The 18,605-nt window shown below is 37.4% G+C and overlaps 1 protein-coding gene across 4 annotated transcripts in view; it reads left to right on the top strand.

Moving 5' to 3' along the window:
* MYLK (myosin light chain kinase) overlaps nt 1-18,605 on the top strand; it is a 192,361-nt gene that overhangs the window by 84,538 nt on the left and 89,218 nt on the right. For 3 of the 4 annotated variants that reach the window (NM_001322361.3, NM_205459.4, XM_046943539.1), the window contains 8 exons: nt 1,453-1,501; nt 3,560-3,725; nt 4,782-4,947; nt 6,519-6,555; nt 8,513-9,090; nt 10,421-10,624; nt 11,608-11,742; nt 17,246-17,398. In NM_001322361.3, the coding sequence (NP_001309290.2) occupies nt 1,453-1,501; nt 3,560-3,725; nt 4,782-4,947; nt 6,519-6,555; nt 8,513-9,090; nt 10,421-10,624; nt 11,608-11,742; nt 17,246-17,398 (1,488 nt within the window). The remainder of the gene's footprint in view (nt 1-1,452; nt 1,502-3,559; nt 3,726-4,781; nt 4,948-6,518; nt 6,556-8,512; nt 9,091-10,420; nt 10,625-11,607; nt 11,743-17,245; nt 17,399-18,605) is intronic. The other variant, XM_040703368.2, reaches the window with a different exon arrangement.

Here is an 18,605-nt window from a genome sequence, read left to right as displayed (position 1 = left end):
TTCACAGCATATCAAACACACTGAGGCAATATGTTCCTAGAGTTGTGCATGTATGCTTCCTTTTGCTGAGCTGAACGGCTGGTTGCAAATGCATACTTAATGTTACATGGAAACAGCTAAGATCAAGCCCAGGAATTTTTAAGAGAACATCTGCATATTAAATAGTTGCAAACTGCCAAATTTAAAATGTAAAGAGTGACACAAAGCCAAGGAATGATGGAAATCAACTGTGCTTCTTTTCTCTTAGCTATTCAGCCTTGCTGGAAATCTGCTAAATATCAAAGTGTCTCAGGTCACAACTTTGCACTGAATTTCTGAAGCACAGCAAAAATTGACAGCAGGCCTGTAACAATCAGCATTTGGTATATTCTGAGTCAAAATCTCTTACACACATCCTTGGAATACATACTGAAACATGCATATGTCTGACATAATATTTATTGCCTTCTGTTTAAAAAAAAATAAAAGTGCAAAATCATTTTATTCCCTAGTTTAAAGCTATCTGAGAAACAACTTCTGTGGAGGTGGAGTTCTTTTAAACATGTTTGTATATCAGGTGTTCTGACATGGGCTTTGGTGCTGTTCAAAAACAATTCCATGGTAGTACCCAGTGACTGAATTTATCTGAGTTTAAGAATTAAAGTGGTCTTTATCCACTCATAAAAGGATCTATCACCTCTCTACGCAGCATGATGGCAGCGCACAGGATTTTTTTATTTTCAGCAAAGAATTCTACATGGGGGCTGACTGTTACCTGAAAATATCAGTGACACTTCAGTTTTTCTATCCTACAGTTCTATCTGAAAGTCAGTGTAACTTCTTAGGAAGTGCTAGCATAAGTTTCTTTCTTCACAGCCATCAGAGCTGTTTGTTTCATGCTGCCACTTTGGATCTATCTCAGGCCGCTATCCATTTTTTCTGTGCCAGATCTGCCAGGAATGCTGTGTGCAGTAGATGGCGCTGAGCTTACATGATTTCATATACACATATCCCCGTTGCTAACACCAGTAAGCAGGATGAACTTCAGAGCCTCAAAAAGAATGGTTTTTTGAAAAGGTATTCATCAAAGCAACAACCAAAATAACAAAAACAGGCAAGCAAAGCAAGACCTCCTTTGGAGTCTAAAATATATATATTTTTGCTATCTAATTAGAATTAGTGCTGTAGAAATTAGACACCGTCATTCATTCAAAAATAATTTTGCATGAATAATCAGCTGTGTAGTTACATACTGAGGTCAGAGGTTAGATGGTAACTCTGCTAAAACCTGTTTTTGAAATTGGAGAGCCTAACTTCAGAGTTTAGATGACATAGCCTCATACTGCAGGTGCTGCATTCCTCCTTCATTTTTGAAACCTGGGGAAATGCATGCTTTACATAGTCTAGTATCTGTAATTACCAGTGGTCTTGACAAAAATTCTTACTTCCTATTTTCCTGCCTTGTACTCACAGGAAATTCCTTGAAGAAATACAGCCTACCATCCAGTGCCAAAACCCCTGGGTAAGAAGTCCAACGGCTTTGATATTGTTTAACAGATGCATGCATGTGTTTTGGTGGGTAAACAAGTAAAATGATTCTTTCAAAAGGATATGCACTTTTCCTTTCAAGTGCTTCCTGCATCTTGTCCTTAGCTTTGATTCAGTCTGAGAGCCAAACTGAGGGTTGGATTCTTGTCTAGATCTCAACAATTCCTCACTGGAAATATATCCTCAATGCTTTTTGCCTGTTCAAGAATGAGTGAAATGGAGGAAAGAAAAGCCTGGTAGTTAATGACTCGGTTCTGCACAGCATGATGCTGGAATAGAGTAACTGGTTGGCATATTTGCTCACATTAGTGAGATGAGAATAGCAGGAATGGCTGGGCTCACAGAGGAAAGACAAGCTTAACTTCATCAGTTCAAAGTTCTTAGCTCCTTTAGAGCTCAGTGTCAACTACAGGAACAATCTGAAAACAAACATATTTGTGAAGTCAAGTGTGTTAAGTCCAACTCTCTGTTTAACCCAAGCAGAATAGGTACTATGGGGACTGCTCTGTCAGTAAAATGTTTGAGGCTACCAGGCATAAGGAAGGCATAAGTAGCTTGATAAAACTACTGCTCCTTCATATTGACAGGAACTCTTATGGCTGAAAACAGAACTTCCTGCTGGTGTCTGTGCTGCAGTTTTGCACTATACCGTCTCCGCTCTCTGATATTCCAAAAACCTTCCTTGCATCTTCCATAACCTGACAGGCATCTTTTAAAAGGCAGAAAAAATGCTGCTTTTAGAATGATTAGAAAGAAATAAAATCAACCTAAACCAGCATTTTCTCATATGTAATTTAAATATTATATAGTAGCCTGAAAGAAAGATATATTGTTTTGGTGTAGTCTGATGCCAGGTTGATTAAGGGTTGCTTGATTAAGAGATCTGCAGAAGAGCCTTCTTTCAACCATTCCTTAGAGGTAGCTTGAGGAGGACAACATTAAATGCTATCTGATATTTAGTTCTATGACTGTTTCCTATTTTCACACATTAGTCTTATCTCCTAAGTTTTTACTGATCCTTCTGTCCATGTAAACCCTTTCATCATGGTCTTGTTTCTTATTTAGAAACCTCAAGTTGCCTATATGGCAACCATCATGTCTTGGCAGCACCTTGGTAATGCAGTCTCTTTTAGTATGTGACACCTGGTAGAAATGGTGAGGTACTGACATCTTACTTGCATATGGTAAAAGGCCATCTGGAAACGAAGGCCTTGAAAGTGGTTCAGTTTGCTTGAAATTAAAGGTTTTTTTTTAAAAAAAAGGAAAAAATTACTGATTGCCATCTGTTAATGTGTGTCTTTGTTGTACCAGGACTTTAGAGCAAAGAATGTGAGTGTTCCCTTTCACATTAACATACCTGAAGCTGCAAATTTCTTTTTCTTGCTGTGTTACTGTTTGATGTTTGAAGTTTTATGGCTACCTAACTGAGGGTTTTGGATTGCAGTCACTCTTGTCATTCTAGTTTCATTCCACATGTGGTTTCCCAGATGTGCCATCCATTTAAATAGAGCTGGATTTTACACTTAAAGAACATTCACTGCTATTTGGATTGGTTTCTGTGCTGTTTCCATGTTTGCTTTAGCAGGACATGTCAAAAATGTTGCCAAAAGAAATTGATGATTTATATTTAGAAATTGCACTGAATGTTAAAACAAACTATATGATAAAGAACTGTGAACATTGAACAAGTAATCTATTACGGAACAATTAAGAAACAGAAAAGAGGGAAAACTAAACGTTTGCAGTGTTTCTTCTCATTTGATTTGTCCAGCTCTTCTTATAAGCAACTCATCCCCCAGATCTGTCATATGAGTTATCTGTATGCTGGATGAGGGTGCATGGCACTGTGCTATTTAGCTGCACGAGTAGTCAAGAGCAGTTATCAACAAGCTTTTCCATTTCTTCCATTGACAATAAATAAATAAAAGCATATGGCTGAAAATCTTCTACTCTAAAATGCTTCCTGAAATGTGCCTTAACAACAACTTCTAGTTGTCCTTCTTTAAAATTCAGATGTTGATTACCTTTTTAGGGGAAGACTAAGTGTTCCACCTGTGGAGCATAGGCCAAGCATCTGGGGAGAGAGTCCACCAAAGTTTGCTACAAAACCCAATAGAGTTGTTGTGCGTGAAGGCCAAACAGGCAGATTCTCATGTAAAATAACAGGACGACCTCAGCCTCAAGTAACTTGGACTAAGGTATGATTTCCCAATAAATTAATGTTTTCTTTCTGTTCTGAAATTTTGTTACTTGGTGAAATGCATTTGCTCCTGCAATATGACAAATCAACAACAGCAAGAATTTATGTATGACAAGGAGAATCATATTCTTTCTCATTTTCATACTGAATAAATCCAAAAAAGATAATAGTGTACCTTATTAGTATAAAATAACTACAAAAATAGCAAGTACAGGATGGACTTACCCAAAGACCTTGCTAAGTAGATAAAAGAAATAGAGAAAGAATGGGAAATATGAACATAAGCATCTCTGTTCTATAGAGAAGATCTGCAGGGATTTAATGCTTTAGCTGTGGCCACAGAGGAGTCTCTGATAGCTTTGAAAATTACAACTGTATTTCCCAAGTTCTCCTTCAGTTCCTCAATCATAAACTGCCATTTCTGTTACATTTATATTGGGTAAGTTAGCCTGTACATTAAAATTAGGACACTATCTGCAAAGAAATGAGACTGAACTGAATAGAAAGCAAACAGTTTAGAAACTAAAAGACATGACTTTATTTTGGCATGCATGGTTATTTTTTGCAAATTTAAAGGCAAATGAAGGAGGGTTCAGCTGATTCAGTTTGACTTCTGCTAAAACACTGGTAAAAGAAAAGAGTCTGACAGATCAGGAGACCCGAGCTGTCAACTTCAGACCTGCATTAAAATAGGAAACTGTGAGCATACAGAATGTACAAAAATAAAATCAAAATCATAAGTGATCAATGCTTAAAATTCATTTGATTAATAAAAAACACTGAAGATTTAAGTCCTACTGCCCCCTTTGGGCGTATACTAGATCTGCAATCTTCTGTTAGTAATGAGAATTTCCAAATGATTACCACGTTTCACTGATAAGGTCTTTTTCTTTCTTCTTTTTTTTTTTTTTTTTTTTTTTTTCCCCCTGAAACTATCATTTCAGTGGATTGCAATAACTTTCTTCAGTTTGGAAGAACACACAGTCTGATTGCTCTATTGACATCCTGCTCCCCTTCAGCCTTCAACTCTGATCATATCTTGTGATGTTTGCAGGGTGATATTCATCTGCAGCAAAATGAGCGTTTCAACATGTTTGAGAAAACAGGAATCCAGTACTTGGAAATCCAAAACGTTCAGCTTGCTGATGCAGGAATTTACACGTGCACGGTGGTAAACAGTGCTGGGAAAGCATCTGTGTCTGCAGAGCTCACAGTTCAAGGTACAGTAAAGACAGATTAACAGGACAGACCACAGATGAATCACAGTTGCTCCTTTAAAAAAAATCTTTGCTTTTTCAAGATGAGCATTTACTTTTCCCTGTCATTTTCCTCTGTCTTTATTAAATGACACTGTGATAGCTTGGAGCATACTCTGGCTGATAATACTGTGTTGGTTCACTGGGAAGAAACAATCGAAATGCTTGTTTGTAATAACTTTAAAATCAGCTTCCCATTTTTACTGTAGTTTTGACCTTCATATCTTTTGAACGTAATTTTAAATTTCAGCCAATTGAAACCCTTCACTTGTAATTCTGGGTAGTAATTAATTTTTTATTTGTTGAGTATTGACACTGGGTGCATATTTATACCAACTACCTTTTGGGAGACAAACCTGTACCCGTGTTTGCAGAACAGGGAAAATAAATTACAGGAGCATAGTTCTGAAGTGCATGAGAGAAAAATCAGGAGTGTAATAGATTAAAATTCAGGCTTGTCAAATCCTACCTCTAGGTTACGTCCCTACTGCTAAAGGAAATAAATGCTTTTGTATAAATACTTAAAGATGTTCTATTTCATATATGCATTACCATATACTTTCTTTATACTCTACTTTATACCATATACATATCACTTTGCAGTTTGATGCTTCTTAGGGTATCTTTTACATTAGCCTCAAAATCATAATGCCTTTAGCAACCACACTAAAGATAAATTTCAAGAGGTAAGCAGATGGCTTTACAGTTGCTGGATGCAAAGAAATAATTAAATCAACCGCTGGTGCCCTTAGCTGCAATCACAAGATCAATAGGTTGTATGTACCCCAAGCAGTGAAATTTTTGGTGCAAACTTTTTGGGTTCACATCAGTGCTGTCACTCTGTAAGATATCAAGAATACAAATAGCAATAAGATTTGCATTTGGGATCCTCAGAACTACCACTGGCCTTTACCAACTAAAGCTGTACGTTTTATCTGTACGTTGCAAACTGATGAGGCCATTGTAGAGACCTTCTACAGGCTGCCTGTTCTACTGATGTTTTATAGAAGAAAGGGCCATTAAGTTCACTAAGCCATTTTTTAAAAAACATGAAACTAGATCCTTACTGGCTCTCCCTGAAGTGGGTGGCTTTCTGTTGTATAATGGGTACATCTGCTATTAGAGATGACACAGAACTGGGGTCACAAAGTCAGTTGTGGTATATGTTTGCTTCAGATGCTGACCACAGCTATGAATAATGCACGCATTCTTTCTGGGATTAGTACAGGTCAGTAAAAAGGGCACTTTCTTGCAATGAACTTGACTAACTGGATGATTCCAGTTACCTAGTCGCTATATATATAAAGCCTAATTCTTTCATTATTGATTAAATCTGGTAGTAGAAATTGCTGCAAAATGCTGGCAGACAGTCAAGTGGCTCAGAAGTACTGAATTTTCTTTTTAAACTATGCAATCTCGTACATAATCTTACTCCAAAGTGGTGTTCATGGTATTGTGTATGTAAGTTACATATTCTTTTCTTCTTTTTTTCTTCTTTCTTTTCTTTTTTTTTTTCTTTTTTTTCCTAATTCCAGGTCCAGATAAGACTGACACACATGCTCAGCCACTATGGTATGTTTTTACTGGGATTCTTTCCCAGCATATACTGGGCTTCTTTCTCAGCAGTATTTTTGACATTTACTGCATGCACCTTCCTCATACAGTGATAAATCTTTCTGGGTCAGTCTGTATTTGGAAGTTAGAAAATTTGTACTTGGAACGAGATAGTGCCAATTTCAGGTCTTTTGGTAATATGAAGTAGTTGGTGGAAGTGATGGCTTAACTCTAAAGTATAGAATGCTGGTCTGGTTCAGCTAAGCAAAGTTTAGATGGCTTTATGCTCACAGCTTCCATGTAGTCAAATATTTATATAATCTGAAGAAAAACTATGTGTGGACACCCACATATATTCACACATGACTGGTATATATGCTCTATTCCAACTACCAAATCATTTGTTTGCTTATTTACTTAACTTTTGAGTCAAAAACCTATGCATCGAGTACTGAGCAGGTTGTTCTTTGCTGTCATAAGCAAAACACGCTATGGCCATGGTCTCTGATGTTGTCTGAAAATTGATTACAAAAGAAAGGGTAATGTAATAGGAAACAAACAAATCACCATTTTAGGTCTTTGTCAAGATTAGTAATATTTAAATGGTTTCTTAAAAATCATAGTAATTTATTCAATTACTTCTCCCCATGGATAGAAAATTCAGAAATGAAATGCTCTAATCTGACTATATAACACATTTTAACAAAGGCCAGTTGATTTACAAGCACTAGGGTGTTAAATCTTGCATGCCCTCAGTGAAATTTCAAAAGTACACGTTTACATTGTCCTGACTCATGTCCATCGCAAAGTAGGTCTGAAAATGCCATGTTATCTTGTTTTAAGTTTTGTGTGATTTTTAGGAACATACTTTCAAACAAATTTAGTGTGAATATAACTGCGTTTCTCTGCAGCCAGAATTCCCTATGTAGAGTGGGTTCTCCTGAGTACTTTTGCCTGTTCCATCCATCATTTACTCGTAGATGGAGGATATTTTGGAAAATGTAAAAATGTTACTGTTGTAACAGTAAATCTCATGTGCATTAAGTCTGTAGTACAATTAACTCTAACTGAGGAAAGTGTCATAATAAATATCCTGAATCTCCCTGGGAAAATGTCAATGACACATAGCAAAACAGATCTGGATTAGAAATGGCTTTTAGTATTCCAAATATGTTCCAATTCTGCCTTGGGAATATATTTATGCTTTTGGAAGTGTGAGACAGACACAGCATTTGGGTAACAACTTAGTGGTCAGGGGATGTCAACTTCAATTTATGATACTTAAATTCAAGCCCCTAATTATTCAGTACTCTTGTGCCTCAATTTCAGAGCAGCAGATCCACCATAACTGTGAGAAACTCTTACTAATGAAGCCCTATCTGATATTTTTACATCCAGTCAATTTATTTTTTTATAACAAACTAATTTTTGACCCCTGTTGCTACCCTAGACTTCTTGTCAAATTCACTGATTAGTCCCCTTTTGAAATGACCTAATTTAGAAGATACCATAACTAGAAACAGTAAATTCACTGCCTAATTTACATTTTAATTTCTCCTTAAGGAGCTATTTTATGTAGTGTTTTAAGCTATAAATACACATGGCCTGAAGTTATAAAAGCGTGTAGTAGCATTACACTAAGGACATTCTAGAGTCTCAAGTAATTATTCCCTAGAAGCACATGCAAGGTTAACATCTGACTCACATATCATGTGTTACAACCTGAACAGAGGATTTGTACTCAGGAATTTCTCATTTGAGACTGTATTTGAGCACTGATCGTATTTAATTAACAATTTCATTTTACCTCTTCCATCCATGTTTTTAATCTGTCTGAAGAAGAGTAGCACATTTGCTACTAAAGGCTACTTAGTTCAGTTTCCTTCTCAGGGCTTGGACACTTATATCATTATTGATAATAATAACTAGTCTTTGTACAGAGTCATGTATTTGTAAACCTATCATCTTTCTTCAGCATGCCACCAAAACCAACAACACTTGCTACTAAAGCTATTGAAAACTCAGATTTCAAACAGGCAACTAGCAATGGGATTGCTAAAGAGCTAAAATCTACCAGCACTGAACTCATGGTTGAAACCAAAGACAGGCTATCAGCAAAGAAAGAGACCTTTTACACCTCCAGAGAAGCCAAAGATGGTAAGCAGGGACAGAACCAAGAAGCCAATGCAGTACCTCTTCAAGAATCTAGAGGAACCAAGGGGCCTCAGGTCTTACAGAAAACTTCAAGCACCATCACACTACAAGCTGTCAAAGCACAACCAGAACCAAAGGCAGAACCCCAGACTACTTTCATCAGACAGGCTGAAGACAGGAAAAGGACTGTGCAGCCCCTGATGACAACTACAACTCAAGAAAACCCTTCTCTGACAGGACAAGTAAGTCCAAGGAGTAGAGAAACAGAAAACAGAGCTGGAGTCCGGAAGTCTGTAAAGGAGGAAAAGAGAGAGCCTTTGGGAATTCCTCCCCAGTTTGAGAGCCGCCCACAGAGCCTGGAAGCATCAGAAGGACAGGAGATTAAATTCAAGAGCAAAGGTAAAGGGTGAAAGTTACTAAAGCCCCGGGGTTAGTCAGGTTCCTCTTCTGTGTGGTGAAGCACTTTCTCCTCTGTAAGTTGCCCTCCTCCTAAAGCATTTTGGAAATAAATAATGAAGTTCATGTTTCCACAGTACTAAATGAAATTTTCAAATAATTCCATACAGTAGCATCCATGCCTTCTCTGATGTTTCCTCAGATGTAATCAATGTCACCATTTCTAGAGAGTACTCGAAGGACTTCTTATATGAGGGTGCAAGAAACTCTTCTACCCTTGTATCCTTTCCATTGAAAGGGTCTCCTGAAGCGTATCATACATCTCTTTTGCTGATATTCCTGCCCTCTCTTACTGTCTGTACCTTCTTACAGACTGAGACTTTGTTACAGTGGATGAAATGTTTTGAGTTGAGAAGGAATACAAGCAAAGTGAAAATCCCTGAGAGTCCCGCTTGCTGAAGAGAAATCAGGGTGGTATGGGTGATGTTTTCTGGCAGCCATTTCTCCCCTCTCACCCATTATAGCTACTGCCTCCCTGAGCACTGGTAGGATCAGTTTGGCTTAACAGACCTCTGATATAAAAAAAGCAAACAGTAAAGATATATATAGCTGTTTTGCTTTTCTGCTTCCTGAAAGTTTATTGTTTAGAATGCTGCCTGCTCTCTCTGTATCTGAACCTTAGCTGGGAAAAATTACATTACAAGGAGGAAGGCTTGTAACCTCCCTGAGCAACCTATACCAGCGTTCAGCCAGCCTCCCAGTGAAGAAATGTTTCTTTATGTTCAGACAGAACCTCCTCTGTTTCAATTTGTTCCAATAGTTTCTTGTCCTATAACTGAATACACTGAAAAGTGCCTGGCTCTATCTTCTTTTCACATATTTATAAACACTGATAGCCTTTTCATATCCAGTCTGTAGATTCCCAGGATGACCAACCACAGTAACAATTTCAGTGGTAGGTATTATGGTCTGTGAAGTATTGCTAGGCACTCAGAAAAATCAACTTAGCAGGATAGGAAGGAATGGTGGTGATATTGTTTTTTCTTTAATATCTATTTTTGTGTGTGTATGTGACATGTTAGAAGAACAATTTTCAGATAGAAGTGCTTGTCGATTATGCTAGTTACCAAACATTTGTTATTTTAAAGCTGGAGTGGCTGAAACGTTTTGGAGGATCAGAAATATCAAACTGTTCTTTTGAAGATAGTTCAATATATCACTTGCACAATTATAGGAACTTCAATGAGTATGTGTAAATTATACCTACTGAAGTAAATTGAACTACAGTAAGGAGAATACTTGTTTATAACAAATCAAATACTTGATTGTCTAGTTTCAGGGAAACCAAAACCAGATGTGGAGTGGTTCAAAGAGGGTGTACCTATTAAAACTGGAGAAGGTATTCAAATTTATGAAGAAGATGGTACTCATTGCTTATGGTTAAAGAAAGCCTGCCTGGGGGACAGTGGATCTTACAGCTGTGCAGCTTTCAACCCCAGAGGCCAAACTTCCACCAGCTGGTTGTTAACTGTCAAAAGTAAGTGTGTGTGAACCCATCTTCACTTTGAAAATTGTGGCTGGGCATTTCCTATGTTGTCAAAGGTTGGTCAATACTAAACTCCTACTAGCATTTCTCTATGCAGATAAATTCTGATTTCTAGTTTTGTCACTAATATGACAAATAGCTGGCAAACCGCTCCCTACATCAATTTCCTCTCTGTTTGTTTGTTTGTGTAACTAAGACCATCCCATCAAATGCTTTGAACACAGGGAGAACTGTTCCCCACTGGGGTTTTACATTAGTGCTTGTATTTGATACAGGTTGCCAAAGATTTTGTTGTTGTACTGCATGTAGTTTTCTTAGAGCTGCTTAGCATTTCTATAAGACACTGCATGTCTGAAATGTTTTGTGAGCACAAACTGATCCTGTGCAGTAAAGCAAGAAGAAAAAACGTGAAGGAATGAGAATTGCATGCTGCCAAATTCAAGTACAGCTCCCAGCAGCAAATAATTTTGAGCTTGAAAGAACTGTCTTACTGGCTGTTGAAAGATTTGTTGGCCTCTTAGGAAATCCTGTCCTCAATTCTAATATTTTCACCTGGTTTTAGGTTTTCCTCCAGAGCTGTGATCATGTTTATGCAACGTTTCTCTGTTTACTGTGCCTGAGTTTAAATTAGCATACCCCAAATACTCTCACTTTCTGTCCCATGAGACATCTGTAAGCAGCATCCTTAATTCACCCTGTTTCACTGCCAAACGGGAAACTGGGGAAGTTCTGGGAGAAAACACGTGAAGAGAATTATTCTTCATATTCCTTGCACTGAGTACTCTGTGAATGTGTTGCATATCCTTTTTTTGTGATTGACTGCAATAGATGGATTTTTATTTTTTGCTGGCTGACATGGATTTAATCTGTTAGCCCAGCCATGTCACCTAAGTGTACCTAGAAAATGTCACTAAGTGGTAAAGGTAATTTTGTCAGTTTGGGCTAAAGAAACTATTTTCATTGTGGTTTTAAAGGGCCTAAAGTTGAAGAGGTTGCTCCATGCTTTTCCAGTGTCTTGAAAGGATGCACTGTGAGTGAAGGGCAAGACTTTGTGCTGCAGTGCTATGTAGGAGGTGTACCTGTGCCTGAGATCACATGGCTTCTCAATGGTAAGGAATCCTCTGGTATGCAATACACACGTGCACCCACTTATGTTCCCAGTCTCAAATGCCACTCTGATCAGGACAAGCATGGCTGAATATTGGACTGTTAACTCATCGTAAGATAGTACACTAGAAAATCTATTTATATGCACATAATATGAAGGAAGGGTAGGTTTTAAAAGTACCTTTCTGTTCTACTGCAGTTTTCTAGTATGTCTAGGAGGGATTTTAGTGAATATGCTGTATGCATGTGAGTTTCCTGGGTTATGTTAAATACAGTTTTTACTATGCTGCAACAAAGTCTGTGTTGCTATTAAAAGCTGAATTACTGTATGCTGAATCCCATGATGCCCCTACTCCTTGTTATGAGCCTCTGCTCTGAGGGCAGCAGGTTGTCATCATGATCCTGCAGGAAAAATATGTTGTAAGCAAACCAAGTGCCTTATTACTCTTGAAGGTTGGAGGGAAATCCATGCCTGATTTCACCTGTCGTTCACCTGAGCAGGTCATAATTCGTTTCACTATCTATGTGCCCAAGATATTAAAATCACAGCTTTTCTCATTCATTGTCTGCTAGAAGGATTTTTCTTGAGACTCCAATGCTGCACAGGAATGCTCATCAAAAGACAATTAAAAAAATGATAAAATATTTTTTAATTTCAGGCTCTCCTCCCATGCTGCAATTAAATAACTGAACATGGAAGCTTCCTTAGCAGTCCTCTCTTAATATGTTCTCAATCATCTGCGTTCTGCTTAGATTTCAAATAATTTCAGATACTCAGGGATTACATGCTTTGACTATGGGCTCTTTCTGTTTGGAGTCATATCTATTAAACACTAGACAGATTTATTCTGTTTAACCCTTGATCACTTCTGTTACTCCTGAAGCACAACTGATTTTTTGCAGACTCTCCCCATCTTTTTGTATGTGTGATTTAAAGACAAAGAATGGCATACTTCACCATAAAGCTATTTCCTTCAGAATTGTTTTAAAATGAATTATTTGTACACAGTCTCTGTTTTTCTTAAGCTGCTTAGAGTAAATGGAATAACTCAAAAAGGTGGCAGGGCAAATGAACCATGACCTTGAGATCGGTATGTTCCCACAGCCCAGCCTGTTCTCCTCCCCAATAGCTCTATGTCTAGAATAGAAAGGCCACTGCTTTATTTACAGCATGAAACATATGTGAATGAAAGCTCTGATACTCTCCCACTGGAAATCATTTGTTTCTCTGTCTACTCTGCAGTTTCACCTTTGCAGACTGGGGTAGAATCCCTGTGGCAACTCAAGAATTGTGTCTTGCCGCACAGAAAGAGTAACTCCTACCAACAGGGTCATCTATTTCAGTTCTGTGCTCCAAGGGTACCCATGCCCATATTCAGTTCCTTTAGTCATGAGTGATATAGTAACAGCTAGTTGTCTTCCATACCACACAGAGCATATTCATGTCTCAAATGATGTTCAAGTTCCAAATGCAGGCACACATCTCCACTGATGTAGCTTTACCAACTAGAAAACCACTGTCTTCTGGAAAAAACATAGCCTTGAGATATACAAGTACGGGTTTCTGTAGGTCTTCAGTATGCACTGTTCCATCCTGCCATTTTTCAGTATGTTTTTTTATGCTTTGACCTTTCTCCTTTGACCTCAGCCAAGTCTGCACCTAGTCAGGTATAGCCATATTTTTATTGCTTCCAACTGCAATCAGGTCAAAATCACAAGGACGAATAAGCAGTTTTTCCCAGATCATTGGATTTCAAACCATCAAAGGTTCTGTAGGTGAAAGCCAGTGCATTAACTCTGTCTCTTAAATCAGAAGGCAGTAATGATTCCGATGTACAGAAGCACAATAAGCTACCCTAATAATAAAAATTAGGGACTTTGTGTATTTTTCTAAAGATGAATGAGTGCTTCTTTTGCTCTAGAAACCCAGAACATATCACTATATATTAATGCTTTTCTGTCTTGCATCTGACTGTGATACATAACATTTTATATACCATTTCAATACAAATTTGAATGGATTGTAAATAGTAGTTTAATGCTGATAATTCCACGTACGTGCCTAGGATCATTATTTTACATAACTATCAAATTGGCTGCTGTGATCTCCATTTGAATCCAAACATATTCATGTCTGCTGGCTAACTAGATACTACAAACTGCTCATATTAACATCTACAAGCAAATAAAAAAGAAAGTTGTATTTTGTCATGCTGAAATATTTTTCCAAGCAGACATAACAGTGCAAGTGGATAGAGTCTTTCATGAACTGACCGTATGAAGAAAACAGTATATTCACAGTTTATAATTAGAGGCAGTCAGATAGCTTTTGTTATTTAAAAAATAAAGAAGCGTGTGTTAGAATCTGCTGTCTATGCTTGGAATATAATGTTTTTTTCAGTTCATAAATGATGGGCTGCTGTAAAGAAAAAAAGTAATCTGCTGAGAGCAGCTGTACCACTGCTCAAAATATAGCACTATTTATGTAGGACAGAATGTGTACATTTCACAAGAAAATATCAAGTGCAAATTGTCTTCCATGCATGACAATGATAATGAATTAAACTTTTGAAAGGAAAAGTGAGAAAAGTATGTATATTAGGTGAATAATGAGTACAAGGACCAAGTTATCAAATCGTAAGAAGCATGAATAAAAGGCTGCTTTGAGAAACAAAAAAAAAAAGAAGAAAAAAAGCAGAAGATTCTCACTCCTAGGTTAGGCGGCCCTTCATGCCGTATAGCCTCTATGTTGCCTAGTCTGCCTTCTAGTGATCTCAGGGGGATCAACAACACCCTTACAACTCTTTATACAGTGCAACATGCGAGTACTACTTTAGATACTATTATTTTACCAGCTGTGGCTGCCTGCAAATTTAAAACATTTTCCAAGCCATTATGCTCTTTTAGCTCAACCAAGTCAAAATGCCGTAAGCTGTGCATTGTCATTAATTACTTCTTAGTATCTGTGTGAACAAAGATTTGCTCCCATATTCACCCAAGCTGCAGAAATAAGAGCTACTTGGCTGAACTGTGGATTATTTTCTAGTTCCTGACCTATTATATTGATTTAAAGCTTTTTTTCCAACTCTTAAAAGATGGTTCTTTTGTCCTGTTGCTCTAATTCTCCTTTTTAAGTTGCTCTCAGAATTTTTGCTGATTTACTGGCAAATTCCCTGAAAGCAAGCTTGTTTTGTTGTAGTGCCTCACCAAAGCATTATAAATTTATAATGTATATAATATAAAAACAGTCTCTGTGTGGTAGTACTTTGGTACACAACTTCAGTTTAATTTAGCCTCTTGAAATGTTTTTTAGTAACTTCTTTTTAATTTGCAGGAATAAAGCCTGTATTACTGTATTTCAAATGTCTTCCTGTCCGTAGTGCTTTCCTTTCTCTTTTTTTTCAGTTGAACACCTTTCTGCTGAATTTAAAAACAATATGACCACAACTTTAACAGAACAATTCTCTGAGTAGTGTTTTGTTTTAGGATAGCTTCATGATCTTTCCAGAAAGCTTTTAATAAATGAGCCAGGGGAAATTTTCCCTTCTTCTAGCATAACATGCCACACCAGTAAGGTATTTTTGTTATTATTTCTGCTGCCAAACTGTCATGGGGATTTGACTGTTCTGCTTATAGAGAAGGGAACATTTCACTACTGGGAGAGTTGTTTTTATTAGATCAAACTATAAGTACAATGGACATAACTTATAATATTGCTGTAGGTTATTCCTCGGGGCAGATATATTATTATTTATTTTCCAGGGTCTCATGAAAAGACAGAATAATGAACAAAGAGTTACAGTTTTGTTGAGTTGCAGTGAGAAAGGATATGAAGGGTATCTCTGGACAAAGTCTGATATTTTCATTTGGGGACATATTGAAGGAGAACATTTTCTTTTTCCACCAAGAACACTTATCCTATTTTTGTGCTTTTTTTTTTTTTTTTTTTTTTTGGATGATGATGATGATGCATCTCTTATCCTTACTTTATTTCTGACCTGGCTATCATCATCATATCATCAGGCACCATTCAGAGATTCAGGGTAAGAATCCCAGGCAGCATTCCCATCATGTTCAGTACTCTACATTCAGACCATAAAGACAGTCAAGCACCACATGCTCTCTTACAGAAAGCTTTCTCTGCTAAGAGAAATAGACCTAATATAAATATAGACCTAAGCTCTATATTTACATATTTCAATGTAATGTTATTCTTATATGCAAAAATACATATTTTGACTTAATCAAGACTTATAACAGTCTGTTCAGGTGAGTGAAAGGGAGCTCAAGGGAGGGAACTGGCAATATGAATACGATCTATGAAGGACATGGAGAGTGTTTATTCTAAAATTGAAGCCTTCTGGGCAGTTGATTAAATGTTCAACTCAGTTTTTCATGAAGTAGACAATTTGCTAACAAACAAGTAGCTTGTAAGACAAATAAGACAAGAAAATCATCTACTCTGAATTATATATTATTTTTCAAATATTGGATCAAATTCATTGTATATATATTTCAGAATTAAATTTCATATACAGATAGTGCATAGGTAATAACTGCCTCCAAATATTTTTAGTGTTGGAAATCAGAGATAAGAGAAAAATCTGGGCCATCGTTTAATTTATCCTGCTGATACTGCAGAGCTGGTTCTAAGAATCCCCAGAGTTTTTTGTCCTGTTTTTTTTTTTTTTTAAAGACCCCTAAGCAATGAAATTAATTTTTAACCTTCCTTTTGATTATGATTTCCCAAGTGACAGATGTCACATCTCTTTCACCCTCTTTTCATATGAAACTAGTTTCTCTTTCCAACATGGTGTTCGTGAGCAGATACCAGGCCCTCTTAAGCATAGCATACACTGGGAAAGAAACCAATTATGAGTCAGTAGTGGAAAGTATTTAATATGGGGAAAACAGATTGCAGAAGCATTTCAGAAAGGCTGAAATTGATGACTGTTTCTGAAACAATAGCAAGGCATCTTTAACCAGTCTACATTAACATCTGAGCATTTTCCATACCAATTTACAGAACCAGTTTCTTAAAATGTGTTTCTTAATAGCTTTGTCACTGTAGACCAGACTGTACCTGTCTGCTACCAGACTGTATATGCTCCAATGTAGATTAACTGTGTGATAAATCAATCTCTTGGCTCCATCATAGATCTTATTGCCTCTCTTGGAATGTCTTCCGTTGCAAAGTACATGATTTAAAGAACTTCAAGTGCTTCATCACACCCAGCAGGTTTTGTACATTGGGGAAGCAGTGCCAATATCTTGTTTCAGGCAAAGTACAATATATAGGCAACGTCTGAGCAAACACACAAGATATCTCTTACCTGTCTGAAAGATAATCTATTCAGAATTCAAAGATAAACCTGAGAGCAGCATTTGGCTCTGCACTCTAATATACAAACTGCTGTTAACCATGCAGATTTCAGCGAAAATGAGAAGTGCTTTTCAAACTTACAGCTGATGTATTAGGATAATTCTATTCCTCTCTGTTTGTAGAACAACCAATTCAGTATGCCCATTCCACTTTCGAAGCTGGAGTTGCAAAACTGACTGTTCAAGATGCCTTGCCAGAAGATGATGGCATTTATACATGTCTGGCTGAAAACAATGCAGGACGGGCATCATGCAGTGCTCAGGTCACAGTCAAAGGTGAGTATCTTAGCCTGCTGTAACTACTGCAGTGATGACAGCCATCATTGACAGAACCCTAGGGGTAAACTGTATAGTGAGAAGTAGTACCAATCAGCATTATGCTCTTTGTTCTTATAATCTCATCTAGTATCAGTTCATACAGTTGTTTTATGGCTTGTTTTATGATCAGACTTTACCTCCCCATAGATTCAGGACTATTTGCTATTTGTCATCTGCAAGTTATTTTTTTCTCAAAGTTATAATACTTTGTCACTGCCTCTGCAACATACTGATGAGTGACAGTTGCCATGGGAATTATTTAATTTGTCTAGGACAAATAATACCTGCCCCAAATCAGTGCATGCAGTTTGGTGGGAACAGTACCCTAATCCCTGGAATACAGCACTTCAGCAATATACCTGCCCCTATTTAGTCTATGTGCATCCACTTAAAACACCAGGCAAGCTTAAAGCTTAAAATGAAAACAGAGTAATTCTGGTTAATCTGTGAGTTAATTTCCTGATTACAGAACTGGAAATGTGGTACCTACCCTACTTCCCCCCCCCCCCACCCCCCCAAAAAAAGGGCACAAAGTAAGAAAATATTGACTTTAAGTATGAACCTAATTTGTTCTCAAAGCTGTCGTTTATAATTTCTCCAAAGCATTTCATCTGGATTAGCTAAGGGCAAATCAAGAGAACTCCACCTCAAGGGAGTTGATCCGGGACCTGCTGATTCTTCACTGAGACACAGAATCCAAAAAGACAGCCCCTCTCTTACTAAGCAAATCAGAGTTATTTTAGGGTTGACATACAATGCTAACATGGGAGCACAAGTCACCTATCTTTTCCCAAGAGTTCTGTACTCTGAGCTATTTCAAGCTGCTGTTGCAGTGATTCGAATCCCTCCTGTGCTTTTGCTAGTCCAGGGCTCAAAAGCTGCATTGCTGCAGATACTCTGCAGTGGGGATCTCATTCCTCCATTTCACACTCCACTTTGTTTTCTTGGAGTCACGGAGCGTGCAGGGAAAAACAACAGAACTGAGAATACTCATGACAGGCTGTAAGGCCATGGGTTTAACATTTTTACAGCTTTAGCTCTTCTCTCCACTTCTTCCCTAAAACTCATTTTGTTTCTGTTGTCACGAGGATTACAGAAACTTTCCCCAAGACTCAGAGCAATGTGGATTTACCAGACAGAAATAGTAAATTTAAGATCTTGATTT

This window comes from Gallus gallus, chromosome 7, assembly GCF_016699485.2.
Source record: "Gallus gallus isolate bGalGal1 chromosome 7, bGalGal1.mat.broiler.GRCg7b, whole genome shotgun sequence".
NCBI classification, from domain to species: Eukaryota; Metazoa; Chordata; class Aves; order Galliformes; family Phasianidae; genus Gallus; species Gallus gallus.
This window is presented reverse-complemented; position numbering and strand designations above follow the sequence as displayed.